The following is a 13,202-nucleotide window of genomic DNA, read 5'->3' on the forward strand; positions in this document are numbered from 1 at the left end:
GGAATTGCCAAGTGGGTTTTCAGAAAGTAAACAGGAGAGAGCAACTGGCTCTGACAGCGAGCCTTGCTGTTTGCTCCCCGTCCCCAGATAACAGTGGACTCAAATTATTGTGATGTGTTGATTGATTACAGCCGTTAAGTTTCTTAGTAATCAGTTTCATCACTTATTCTCAATTCACGCTTGCACCTTTGATTTTTCTTCCACAACAGGGTGATGCGGGTTGTCGTTGACTAATGAAGAACAGAATTGGTTTCGGCGTGAGACAAACGGAATGCCGACACCAATCCCAAAATGCATTAATCTTTAATAATCCACATCTGCATGTTTATAAATGATATAACCAGGGGTTGCTAACGTTGATCCTCCCCCTTCCAAGCAGCAAGTGACACGGGAGCGGTGGCGGCGGGCGGCAGGCGGGGCGAGCGACCTTGCGGAGGGAGGGAGCGACCCGGAGGAAAGTTCCCAGCTGGTGAAAAACGCGTGGGGAACCAACCGCTCTGCTGCTGCAGCGGGCTGGGGAGCTTATCGCTGTTGGGCAAGATGGAATATGGCATGATAGATCTTGTCTTCAGGAAGATCAGACCCACCAAATGTTTGTTGGAGGCTGGGTTGCCTCCAGGTGCTTTCTGCCTCTTTGCATGCAACTCGCCATTTCCCCCTCTTCCCTGAGAACTGCGCTGGCTGTGCAACGTGCATTCTAATGCAATAAGAGAAGCTACAGATCGTCTTAGGAGGGTTTGTTCCTTTTGAGGATAGGATTAATGAGAGCGCACGCATTTTACTACTTAAATGCCTGTTAATCACAGGCGCTGGAGTAGTACAAGAAGTAGCAGGCAGGACAGGCAAAATAGTTCGTTGCCACATATCAGCTCTGCTCCACTTTCCACCTACCTGCCTGAACTTGAGAGGCTGAGAAGCAGGGAGGAGTGAAACTCCACCAGAGCTAACGCCACCTGATGATTAATATTGATTCGGAACAATTCCTGCATGGAGACGGATCAAAGAAAAAAGGAATACGGATTAAGAAATGCAATTTTATTTCATGTTTACCATCTCTTTGGCATCTTGCATGATTTTACACCGGAAATATTATGAATGAAAGCTGATATATGGTTTTGATAAAATTCGGCAATAATAAAATCAGGGCTGAAGGTTTCTGTTAGGTGGCAGATACTGGAAGTTTCTTGCTCTTCCCAGGCTCTTCAAGTGGGTAGACACAACAAGGAACAGTTTAGAGAAAAACTTTCCTTGTAGTAATAAATGAAGCTTAGAGAACGGGCAGGGATAATGAAAAATTCTTTCTTTGGAACTTGGATTTACTTCCTAAATGGAAATTCTGTGCTTTAAGTTTCAGGTGTGTGACAGGGTAGGTTTCGTTTCTGGAAGGAAGAAATGAGCAAGATACAGTGAGGAAATACTGCCCTCTCCTTTGTTAAGAGCTTCTAGTTATTTAGCACTTGCATCAATAGCAGTTTTATATTCTGGGTAATTGACATTTTATAAAGAAGTTGAGAATGTTTTTTCTCCAGCTGAAGCATATGCTTTTTGCATTAACAAACATGTAATGTCACGTCCCAAGTAATTACGAATGACTAAATCCATGCAGCCTTTCAGTCTAAACGCGAGCAAAGCTATCATTTTTATGAAAGGCTTAAAGGGACAGGGTAAGAAATACGGTGCGGTTCCAGGGCTTGGATCAGTCACTAACGCACACAGACGCTTCTCTCGCTGTTTTACGCCGATTTCAGAAAATACAGCTTGGAAAATCTAAAAGCAATTCAAAGGCACTGTGGAGGTGTGAGAGAATGCGCTGGGGGGGGGGGGGGGGAGCGAGCTGCTGCTGCAGCCTCTCCAGCCCCCTCGCATCCCAATTTGCACCGTTGCTTTGGAGGGACGCAGTGGCACAGAGTGCAAAACATGTGGCGGGGCGGTTAAATGAGACTTTAGGAAAAAGAAAAAAAAAATGAAGTCAGTGGCTGAGCTTTGAAGAGGTCTGTCTAGTGCGGAGCAGTGAGCGAGTGGGGAAAAAAGGAGCAAGCGCCTCATCTAATCTTTCTCCTGGGGACCCAGGTGGACAAATTGGCAACCCTGTTCACAGCCCTCCCCCCCTTCTCCTTTGTACCGTAAGAACTGCTAATCGGATCCATGCTGCTGCAACTGTGGTTAGTTATTAACAGAATAAAAGCAGATTTCTTCAAAAGAACGGGTTGGGGAAAACGGCTATACAAAATTGCAAGGTTGTTAGAATCTTAAATGCACAGCGGTCGATTTTTTCCTATTCTGAATTATACGCTGAATACAGTCTTTCATCTGTCACTGTGCCCGTTTCTTCAGAAGGCAGCCAAACATTAAGCTTCTCAAACAAAAAAAAAGTGTTTGAAAGAGGAAAAATATTGGGGAGGAGGAAGAATAGGAAAATGAGGAGGAGAAATCAGGTTTTGTTTTTATTAATTTGGCCTGGTGAGAGAAATACGAGCTTGCCGCTTCTATTCAGTTCCTGCGTTCCAGCCTCCGTGAGCCACCATTTCTGAATGCAGGGATTAGAGAAGATTTAACTGGTTGCTATCCTGGGCTGCGCGAGTCTGGATTGGCCTCCAGCAGAAATACCATGTGCTGTGAACTCTCCCGAGCTTCGTGGAAATAATGCATTAAATGAGCACGGAGTTAGGCGGAGGTGGGAGCCGAAAGAATTTGATCCCCCGAAATGAAACTTCTCATAACTGTAAAGTGAAATTACAGGGCTAGGAGGGGTGTTACTGAGGATAGGGAAGCAGTGATCCCTAGGTTTAGGCTGACTTACGCCTTCGCTTATATAAATAAATAAATGGCGTGCCCTTAATTTTGAGGGGCTCTAGGTGCTTTCCTGGTCTGCAGCAGGATTTCGAAATTTGCTGGAGAGGAACAATAGTTGTCAAGCAGACAGGTGCTCTCTGTGGCCTGCTGAAAATCCATTCGGATCTGGATGAGTCGCAGCCTTTTGAAAATTTCTATTGACAGCTGACTTCGGGCTTCTCGCCAAAATCTCAGGGAAAAAAAAAATTAAAAAAATTGGTGGTGCTGCCGCGGTGCTTCACTTCGGTCCAAACGCCGAGGTGGCTGCTGGATGGGGTGTAGATGAAACAGGGCCTCCTGCCGCGGCTCTGCTGCTCCCTTTCCCTCCCAAGCAAAGAAAGCTTTTGCCTGCGGGGCAATATTTGCTTTCCTGCAACTTGACACTCAGCCCATTGTCAGTTTAGGTGGTACTAGCAATTATTTCACTTTATACTCCTGAGTATTTCTTAATAGTCTTCATACCTTACTCAGGGGTTATACAACCTGGGAATAAAACATGGACAGCCAATTTGGCGGATACCAGCTTCAGCCACAGAATTCTCTCCCCCTTTTATTTTTTTTTTTCTTAACAAGAAAATGGTCTATAATGCAATGAATTATTCTGTAGCGAGGGTGACATTTGGATGGTGTTCCATAAGTAATACCCTGGGACCACACGCTGAATAATGAGGATGAAACAAGATCCTGAATAGCTACCTTGTCCTGTCAGTGTCATCTTTGTTTTAGAATTGAATGTTATATCATGTCAAACAAGTAGCTCCTGGTCATGAAATAAAGATGTTTATGCTGTTGCATATGTGTGGAGAAGAGTCAGAGCTAAGGTTCAGTGGGACACCGTAACTCACTGTTGCATATTTTTGAATGCAGATTTTAGAGTAATTTAGCCCTTAAGTTACGGTGACCTCTGTGGTGCTTGGTCAGAACCCAGTCCTTGACACACTGAATGTAATACAAATACGAAGAAGAACATGGAGTGTAACTTCCAAGGATTAGCAGTTAGAATTGCGTACTTTGAGAATATTTTTACCTTTTGATGATTTTAAATGGCTTGTGAGCAATACTCATGTATGTTTGCGAATCCGGTGACTTTGGAGAATGATGCGCTTGTTTTAAGAGGCAACATGGAAAATCAGGGCCGGTACAAGAATATTTTTGATAACTTTGCAATGTGGAACATCCCTAAATGTGGCTGAAGTTGACCATCTCCACACTTGCAGCCACGTTGCGTTGCTGCAGTGGAATAAATTGGCTGCTTGCGGTCTCACCTTCAGGCAGCCGCACAGCCCGCGGCCAAAACCACCCCAAGGCTGGAGGGCTCCAGGCTCCTCCAGAGCACCCAGGTCGCAGAGGTGGAAATTGGCTGCATGAGAAGGCAGCAGTGGATTGCCAGCGCTGTTGTTAGCTGCAGCACGGTGCTGAGAGGAGCCAGAAGGCTTGGTTTGAGCACAGGTGCCTGCATTTCCCTCCCAGGTGGTGCAGCATAACCCTGGCGGTGTGGGTAGCCAAGATATGGTCTGCAAATCTGAAAGGGTCCTCACGCTGCTGACCTTTTAAAGTATCTGTTACCATGTGGATACAAGGAAGGCTTTAATATTTCATGCATCTTAATTTGAGGAAATGCAGGCAACACTTGGGTTTTGTTCAGATGAGTACGTCACTTTAAAAATACTGATGATACAACAGGAAGCTTGGTTACAATGCATAAATTAAGGAAGAAAATAATCTTTCTTCTTTAGAGGTCATAGGCTCTGTAAGATGAAAGAGATAACACAAACCACATGATCGGTCTCCCTTTATGCTGCCCATAGAAAAACTTCTTTCCTTTGAGGTCATTTGCACCTCACTTCCAATTTCCTGAAAAGCCCATTTAAAGCAGTCCCATACAGAAGCCTATTTATGATCTTTCATTTCTGATGTACGGATCTGAGACCGAGTGTCCCTTCCGGTCCGCGAGCCTTTACTGTCACATTGACTGTGATATAATCCCATTATTTTATCAGGTTTCATCTTAATACTCACTAGGTTTCCTGGACCTCATTATTCCTAAAAGGAAGTTGTTTCAAATTCCAGTAATGGTTTGATTATCATCCTAAACATTGTGCTCTTTTCCCTCCCTGATATTTAGCTGCAAACACATTTTTAAAAAGACGTCACAAAATAACAGCTTTACTTTTTGCCATGCTCACTAATATGCCCTCCTTCAGTCTCCCGTCATGTCATGCTCATAGCCATTCTCAGTTCCCGTTCCAGTTAGCATTAGGCTTTTTTGAATTTTGTGTGCATGAGGGCTCAGCAATGGCATATCAGCAATGGCATTATGTTTCCTTACCTCCACTAGAAATAATTCTCCTAATTCATCCTAATAATATATATTTTTTTGATTCAGGGTGACAGCAAATGGTTAGTTGTAATTATCAAAAAATATAGTCAGATTTTTCCCTTCTTGCCTTCTCCCATTTATAATTGATAATCCTATAGATTTTCAGTTAGAAGAGGCCTCTTTCCGGTCTGTAAGAATAGATCTTTGCATTTTTGTTACTCCAATACAAAGGGCGGTCCAGTTTCCTAGATAGTATTTTGATCATCTATGTTATCGACTATGCTTCCCTACTTAGTAGTTAACCAATGTCTTTAATAGAGTCCTAGCATTTAATTCCTAAATTAGATTGAGAATTGGCCCAAATACAACCCACAAGATCTTTAACTTCTGACTTTCCTACAGCCTGATGTTCCCCTTTCAACTCAGTCTGTTTCTGTGATCAGTCCCCCTGGTCCCCATTTCCCAGTTCCTCACGCATCTTAAAATTCTTGTACTGATATCCCTCCTTCCCTCTTTAACCGGTAATTTCCCAGGGGGAACCTGTTATCACTGAAGTGCTTTCTTGATTCAATTGTTCAGGCGCAATTCTGTGAGGTATTGTCCAGAGCGGTACCGAGCACTGCTACCAAGCATCCTCCAGTGTCATTACATTGATGGGAGCAGAGAGCCCTCAGCATGTTTCAAAACGTTACTGATTTGGGCAGTAATTCATCATAAGGACCCCTCCCCAGCAGGATATCAAAGGTCTGCTCTTTCTTGCTACGTTGGCTCTAAGGAATTTGCTTTTTACACTTTAACTGCAAATTTCATGGCTACCGCTATAATGCAATCACCATTTAGTACTTTTCTCAGACCACCTTTTCCAAAGGTACAATGCAGTCTCTTCTGTTTCAAGCACAGATTTACAAAGCTTCATGCAAAATGTTTAAAAGCATTTCTAACATGATTTTTAAAATAGAAAACCAGCTTATAACCATGTCATTAAGTAGTTCAAATTCTCTCACCTCTTCAACTGAGTTTACTTTATTAAAACAAAACAAAAAAAAAGATATATCCTTTTAACAGGCATTATTGTATTTGCTGTGATTTTGCATAAGAAAAATATTGTGAAACATCAGTAGTGTTTACTTTGCAGAAGTTTTGGCAGGTAGCGTATCTCAGCAGTGTGATAACAGTACTATACAAAGCATGGGAAAAGGGCATTCCTGTTTAAACTTCCATCTGCGTACCATTAGGTCAAAAGAGGCAGTAGTCTGTCAGTGAAAAAAATTGTGTTTTGTTTTTTTTTTTTCCTCTTACATAGCTGTAGAAATGATGTTTAAAAAGAAAATAGATTGTTTTCTTTTGTAAAAGTTTTCTTTCCATAATAAAATACAAAAGTCTGTTCGTGTATAATTTAAAGCAGCTTCCAAGAATACCAGCTACAAGTACCAGTAGGCTAAAAGGGAGGAGGATTAATATCATTTAAAGGAAAGAAATACAAAATCCTTAAGGTCATTTCTTTTCTTGACAAAGGAACTTTGAAAGCATGGCAGACAGGATCTTCAAAGGATTTTAAAAGTCCCGTCATCCACTCCCAATCAATAGGAGTTAGATACCCAAATTAAGAGTTCAGTTCAAGCCTTCAAAGGTATTTGGGTGCTTAACTTCCTTTTACCTTCCAGATCACTTCTAAGGGTAAAATGACAGGCCAACTGAAAATATTTTTGTGCAGTATTCCACATGCCCAGCACCTGGATAATTTGTAGTACCCACTAATAATTAACATAATGGCCACTTCTGTTGCAGATTCATTCCTTGTTTGAATATGTGTAGAGTTGGTTGACTTGTTTATGAAATTGTTTTCTTGTGTGAAACAACAACTTTGGTTTCCACTTTATTTCAATACCAAGCACAAACAAACAAACAACAACAACAAAAAGCAGAATGCAAACTTTAAAAAGTGAACTAAAATAGCATTAATGTTTACAGAGGTTACAAACAATTTCAGTGAATTTGCAAAGCTCCTGAGGTTGGATTCCCAAAGGATGCAGATGAAAATGATTTCTTTGTAACACGCCGTATATGCTCAGTTCTAGAGTCTGACTTTCCCTGTCTGTGCTTGCACATCTGCATGTGCAGGATAAGGCTCCTGCCAGATAATTGAACTTATTATCAATGTAAAAAGTTAAAGACCTGCTATAAATGTAGTCAAAATATGTTGCCTAGTACAGATCGTCCATGCAATATTAATGTCTCTTAAAGTTTGCCAGGCCTCCACCTGGTGGGGGTCCCACTGGGAGCTGCGGGGTGCAATCAGGAGTACCTCTGCCTCTACTATTAAGCATTTTGAAAAATCTTACATGGTTTTCAGGAAAAAAAAAAAAAAGCCACAGTCAAGATTTACTGGAAGTGCTGTCTGATCGCGGTGCCTCAGGCACGCGCGGTGGCAGTGGCAGCTCGCCGCGTTAGCATGGCGCTACTGCTTGTTTACAGTTTGAGCCGCCCAATCCTTTCTGTCAAGCAGAAGGTGTTTGGTACAGTGCAGGCACGAACTGTTGCCACAGTCTGCCCATGATCGGCACCGAAACAAGCCGGTGTGTTATGGTCACACGCCCTGGGGCACCCAGCCAGGCCATGGATCCCGGAGCTGCGGGCGCCGCGTGGCATCGTTGGGCCTCCAGCCCAGCGCCTGCGTCTCTGAGGCTGTTGTTGCAGCCGCTCATGCTCATGTTGCCCATCGTGTTTTCTAGCGTAGAGGCACCTCAGCTGAGTAGTTAGCAGGTGGTCACACCCTACATTTTATGGATTTTCCTTTTGTTCATCGCAGTCCTCTCATTGCTTTGGCTCCAGTGCGCAGGCCCGCCATAGCTGGTGGCTCTGAGGCCGGGAAGCAGCAGGGCAGGGAAGGGCAGGGCAGGCACATCCCCTTTCCTCGGTTTTATTTCCAGCTTTGGGCACTTCGTAGCTCTAAAGAAAGAGCAACCCCTGCTGGCTCTCCTTCAGCTCTGCTCCCAGCTCCAGAAATAGCCACAGGATCCTCGCCTCAGCCATTAAAAAAAGGGTGGCTGCTAAGCACGAGGAAATGATTCTCAGCAGGCACAAATCTATTTCATGTGTTTTTATTCTTTCCATTTCTTTTAAACGGAAAACAATCTGAGCAGTTTCTGAGGATGAGGGATATAAATCTGTCTGCTGCTATTTATACCGTGCTCGTCACTGCAGTGGCTAAGTGCTTAAAATATATACTTGCTGCCTAACCTGAGGTGGTCTTCAAGCTGCTTTGGCTGTCGAGAGCAGAGGCATCTCAAACCAGCAGTGACCAGGAGGCTAGGAGATGCCCAGCTCTTGGTCTTCCTCCTCCTGTTGGGTGCAAAGCCTCTGCCAAGCTGTAGCAGTGCAATGGGGGTGGTGAGGGCCCCGTGCTGGACACGGCGTTGAATTGTGGCCCAGAGAAAGGACTTCAATGAGCACCTGCTTTAAACACCGCGTAGCACTATTGAAAGGGAAGATTTAGTGTCCTAAGCCTCACAGGCAGCATTGTGTGCGCCATTCTTCCTCTTTGGGTGGGTAGACAGCTGTGGGTAAACTGGGGGTGTCTTTGAACAAGGCCATAGAAATGAGCCTGTCTGTTCTGGATGGATATTTCAGTAAGCAAATACCTTCCCTTTGCCTTGTTTGAATAATAAGATACCCCTTTTCTGTCTGCTCCCTTTCAAACATGCTTCACGTTTACCATGCACACCTACGTATTACTCTTTATTCCCATGTTCTGTGTGGACATTCAAATAACATTAAAACCACTGATTCATTGAAATACTTTTTATTGTTGTTAGTCATTTTTGTATTGACTGAATTTTTCATTGGTAATATTGCTGGCAGTGGGCCATGTCTGCCTGGCTGGAGGCCAGTTTAAGCTCGGCAGGATGAGCCCTATTGTTCAGCAGACTTGGATTTTGTTAAACTCTCTAACAGAAATATGTGTCAGGAGATTTGCAGTTATAAATTGGATCATGTCGGTGAGGTTGGGAACTCGCTCAATACAAAATTGTACATTCCACCATGCCTGTTGCTAAATATGTTTATGCATCTTTCCTCCGTGGGTTTCCAAAGCAAAAAAAAAAACGAAGAAAAGAAAAAAAAAAAAAAAAAAAAGAAAAAAGCTGAACCTGTTGAGCTCTGTTTTTAACTTATACAGCTGGTACTTTCTTTGATGTTAAGTGGTTTAAAAATGCAGCAAGGCTTGGTTTTGTGCATTGCAATGTTAAAAGCAAGTCTATTTTCCCTTTCTTCTCTGTGTGTTACAGGCAGTCAGATGCCACCGCAGCCTCCTGGCAGCCAGTCAGAATCCAGCTCCCACCCTGCTTTGAGCCAGTCACCAATGCCACAGGACCGAGGTTTGTTAGGTGTTTGGGTCTTTTTTATAGTTGGTGCCAAGTTCAGTCTTCATTTTAAGATGCACATTAGTAATATGAGATTTCCTGTTTTTTTTTTTCCTTTTCCCAGAGAAAATAATGACAATCCTTATTTTAAAAGCCTCTGGGGGTTTCCTTCTCTGGGGAAAGAGCAATTGAATAGCAGGTTTTACCAAAACATAACTGGAAACAAGGTCTTTTTAAAATACAGTGAATACCCAGAGTATAAAAGCAGTTTTCTGTAAATGATTGATTTATGTCCTAGAAAATTCAACTTTTTGTTGTCTGTCTTGGAATTGAGATCTATAGAAAGTACTATAGAAATTTTAGTAGCTACAAGCACTGTAGTTTTGATACTGTTCTTAGAATTCTCGTCTCTGATGTCTTTGCACGGACATGATAGCTAGTGCTCTAGCCAGCTCTAGAAATAAAAATATCTTTAAATATAAAGGGAAATTAACTATTTAGGTCAAATAGTTCAAAGATTTGGAAATTCTACAAGGAAAAACCTTGCAGGCAGCACACTGTTCTAAAACACTGCTTCCTAGCAAGCGCTCACCAAAATAAACGGAGAAATATTTTTTCTTAATGTTACTGTTTGTAAATGTTAAGCCCTTTTTCCTTTTGCCTCCTTCCTCCCTAGCTCACAAAAAAAAAAGAATTATTACAGGCTTCTCACATGGCCATATGATCAACTGCTGTAAACTGGGCATCCTGTCCATGCAGTGGTTAACATGTGCCAGCAACAAGCTTGCAAAACAGACACATGATAACTGTGATAAACATGGAGTTATTTATGAAATGCCCCTCCTAAAATGTCTTGCTACCAGAAATATTCCAAGTAGCACCATATGGGGATACCATAAATACTAGAAGTTTTCTCACAGTGAAACAAGTTGAACTCACAGAATGACAAATTTCTGGGACAGCATCCAGGAGAAACTAAGAGGATTCACAAAGAGGAGGAAAGAGTCCTAATTTTTGCTATTTTTCTGTGTTGGATGTCACCTCCTCCAGGAATGCTGATTAATGAGAACATTAAATAGAAAATTCCACATTCGATTCATTTATTTTATTTCCTTTGCAGGTCATTCTTTATACATAGTTAGTGCAGGGACCTAAAATTCGTTTTAGAGTAATGTACGTGCTTGGTGAAGAAGAGTGGCCTCATTACCCGGTACAGAAGTGTTATGTTTTGTAGGACAGAATGTCACAAGACAGTGGGAGTGGATCAGGTCGAGGCTTTGAAGACCCAAGCATCTCAGAAAGATGTGTGCATTTCTTGGCATGATTGGGTCTTGGCACTAAATGTGGCGCTGCTCAGTAATAAGTGTTAGTGTGTGTTCCTCACCTGGCTTTGGGGGATGAGTTAGGCGGATCTGACCAAGCTGTACAGTTTGGTTGAACCCTTTGACTGTTCTTACAGAACAAAACTGGGTGTCAGTATGTGGTCAGGGGAGACAGAGGGGCATGCAGAAGTAAAAGTTAGAAGACAGCTACTAAAACTGGGAAGTCAAACAAGTATATAACAGTGAGGAAAATAAAATTTACAGGTTGATGTAGCGTTGTTCTTCATCTATGGGGGGGATAATTGTGGGCATGTTCTTAGAGGAAATGTGTTTGGGAATGTTAACACGTAATTTTTTCACATTTCATATGTAGAATCTGGTGTAATATGTGTGATCCTTGTGACCCGTCTTGTACAAGAAGTTCATTTGTTTCATGCAGAAGATATGAAATTTGTAACTAGCTAGGTCATATTGATTTTGCAGAACGTGTTCCCCAAAGCTTCTCTAAAGTCTGCGCGATACGTGCATAAACATGCGTGCATTCCCTTTTGCGCCCTGTCATTGATTAGAGGCTCCTTTGAAATGGAAAACTTCACCTTTTAAAAAGGCTGTTACATTAGTTGATTCCTTTGCTTGCTTGAACTGGTTTCCACTGAACTTGAAGACAGGAAGGAGGGGGAGTAATGGGGACTCAAAGGGAAGGTGCTTGTCATTTACTGATAAAAACCTGAGCAGAAAATCGTTGCTGCTAAGGACACCTGATCCATAGGCATCTGTTACAGTAATTTAAACTCATGGCTTACTGATGCACTTTCTACAAAAAAAAAAAAAAAGAAAGAAAAAAGAAAAAAATGAAAACAAAAAGCCTAGAGACCCTTCATAGGATAAGGTAAAGTTATTTGCTTTAGTACTTTGTGTAACATTTCTTTCCTTATTTAGAGAGATAATTGAATGAACAACAGGTTGCTAACAGTTTCCTGAAGAGAATCCTTTGCTCTCAATGTTTGGAAAAAAAAAATGTTATCTATCAGATATTGTAAAATTTGATTATCAGGTGGAGTATGAACTGTAGCACTTCTGGATGCTAAACTACTACCTTGAACCATTAAGTTTACACATCCTTATTATTGAAGTGTTTGATTATATTTTATCCTATGTTATCCACGGTTACTCAGCACCCAGCTGGGATTTCTTATGTTTGCCTGCCTGAGGCTATACATCCCTGTCATACAGTGCAGTATGAAGCAATGAGCAAATTTTTACATGTACATTCTATGTGTGAGAGGAGTAAAGGTGGCAAGGTGTGTACGTATGTACAGTAATAGGAATTTCTTGGGAGACTGGATTTTCTGTGCTCTTAGCTTACTTTTATATAGCTTATTACATTCTTTTTGTAATGATTGCATCAAAGTGCATACGTTTTAAAAATAATTTGAATTTTATTCATGTCAAACTGGTACATTTGGATCCAGTGAACATACTGTTGTAGGTAGCCTACTTCTCTTCTCATCCCAGAAGCGATCACCAGTTACTGATGTTCAACGCCCAGTCAATGAAACTATTTCAGTTCTACCAATATGCATCATCTACAGTAAGAAATTCTTTGTAATTTTATGCATATAACCTGTGTCTCAATACACAAGACTTTCAAAGTACTGTGAGTTAGACCCATATCACATTGGTAACTGTTGGAGTCCGAGAGCTGTGGAGATAGAAGGAGCAGGCTGCGCGGGGTTGGGGTCAGAAGGCTCTTGGAGAAGCAGGAGGAGCAGTGCTGGCTCACCTACCTACACATGCGTTTATCTGCTGCTGAATCCCAGCAGTTACCATTACTAGGGAATAACATGTGAAAATGTAGTCGTGCTTGTTGAAGCTAGTCATTGAAACTTACTGCTGGGAGGGATCCATGTTTTGCTCTTTGTTTCTCATATAGCTACTCCAGCTTTTTCTTTATTGTGACCAGAAGTAGATTTTTTTTTATTTTTTGTATTTACAAACTTTAGTTACATCAGTCCCTAGAGGCAGAGAAGCAGAGATACCTGTTGTACCCATCTGGCGAATACTTGAAGTACAGGGACTTATGTTGCCTATTCTCAACTACCAACCTGCCTGCTCTGCTGAAGTTTTGGAAGCTGCACTTTGAGGATGTGCTCAATAGCTAAAACTACTCTGTGGGCCAGAAGGTGTCTGTATGGATGAAATAGAAGCCAGCACATCCAAATTAACCCCCTGAACTAGTTTCCTGAAGTGTGAAAAGGAAGTCTTCTATCCTGACCTTTAGTTTATACTCCCACTCTTAATTTTGCAAGCTAAGGGAGATGTCCATTAGGAGATGGTATATGGATATTCACATAAGTAAACACTAAT

The 13,202-nt window shown here is 42.0% G+C and overlaps 1 protein-coding gene across 7 annotated transcripts in view; it reads left to right on the top strand.

The window, feature by feature from the left end:
* Positions 1 to 13,202, top strand: part of ARID1B (AT-rich interaction domain 1B) — a 321,285-nt gene that overhangs the window by 228,519 nt on the left and 79,564 nt on the right. For 6 of the 7 annotated variants that reach the window (XM_027454398.3, XM_072035944.1, XM_072035945.1 and 3 more), the window contains one exon: positions 9,439 to 9,528. The exons of the other annotated variant lie outside the window; for it this stretch is intronic. In XM_027454398.3, the coding sequence (XP_027310199.3) occupies positions 9,439 to 9,528 (90 nt within the window). The remainder of the gene's footprint in view (positions 1 to 9,438; positions 9,529 to 13,202) is intronic. 7 annotated transcript variants of the gene reach the window in all.

This window comes from Anas platyrhynchos, chromosome 3 (assembly GCF_047663525.1).
Source record: "Anas platyrhynchos isolate ZD024472 breed Pekin duck chromosome 3, IASCAAS_PekinDuck_T2T, whole genome shotgun sequence".
Classification (NCBI taxonomy): Eukaryota; Metazoa; Chordata; class Aves; order Anseriformes; family Anatidae; genus Anas; species Anas platyrhynchos.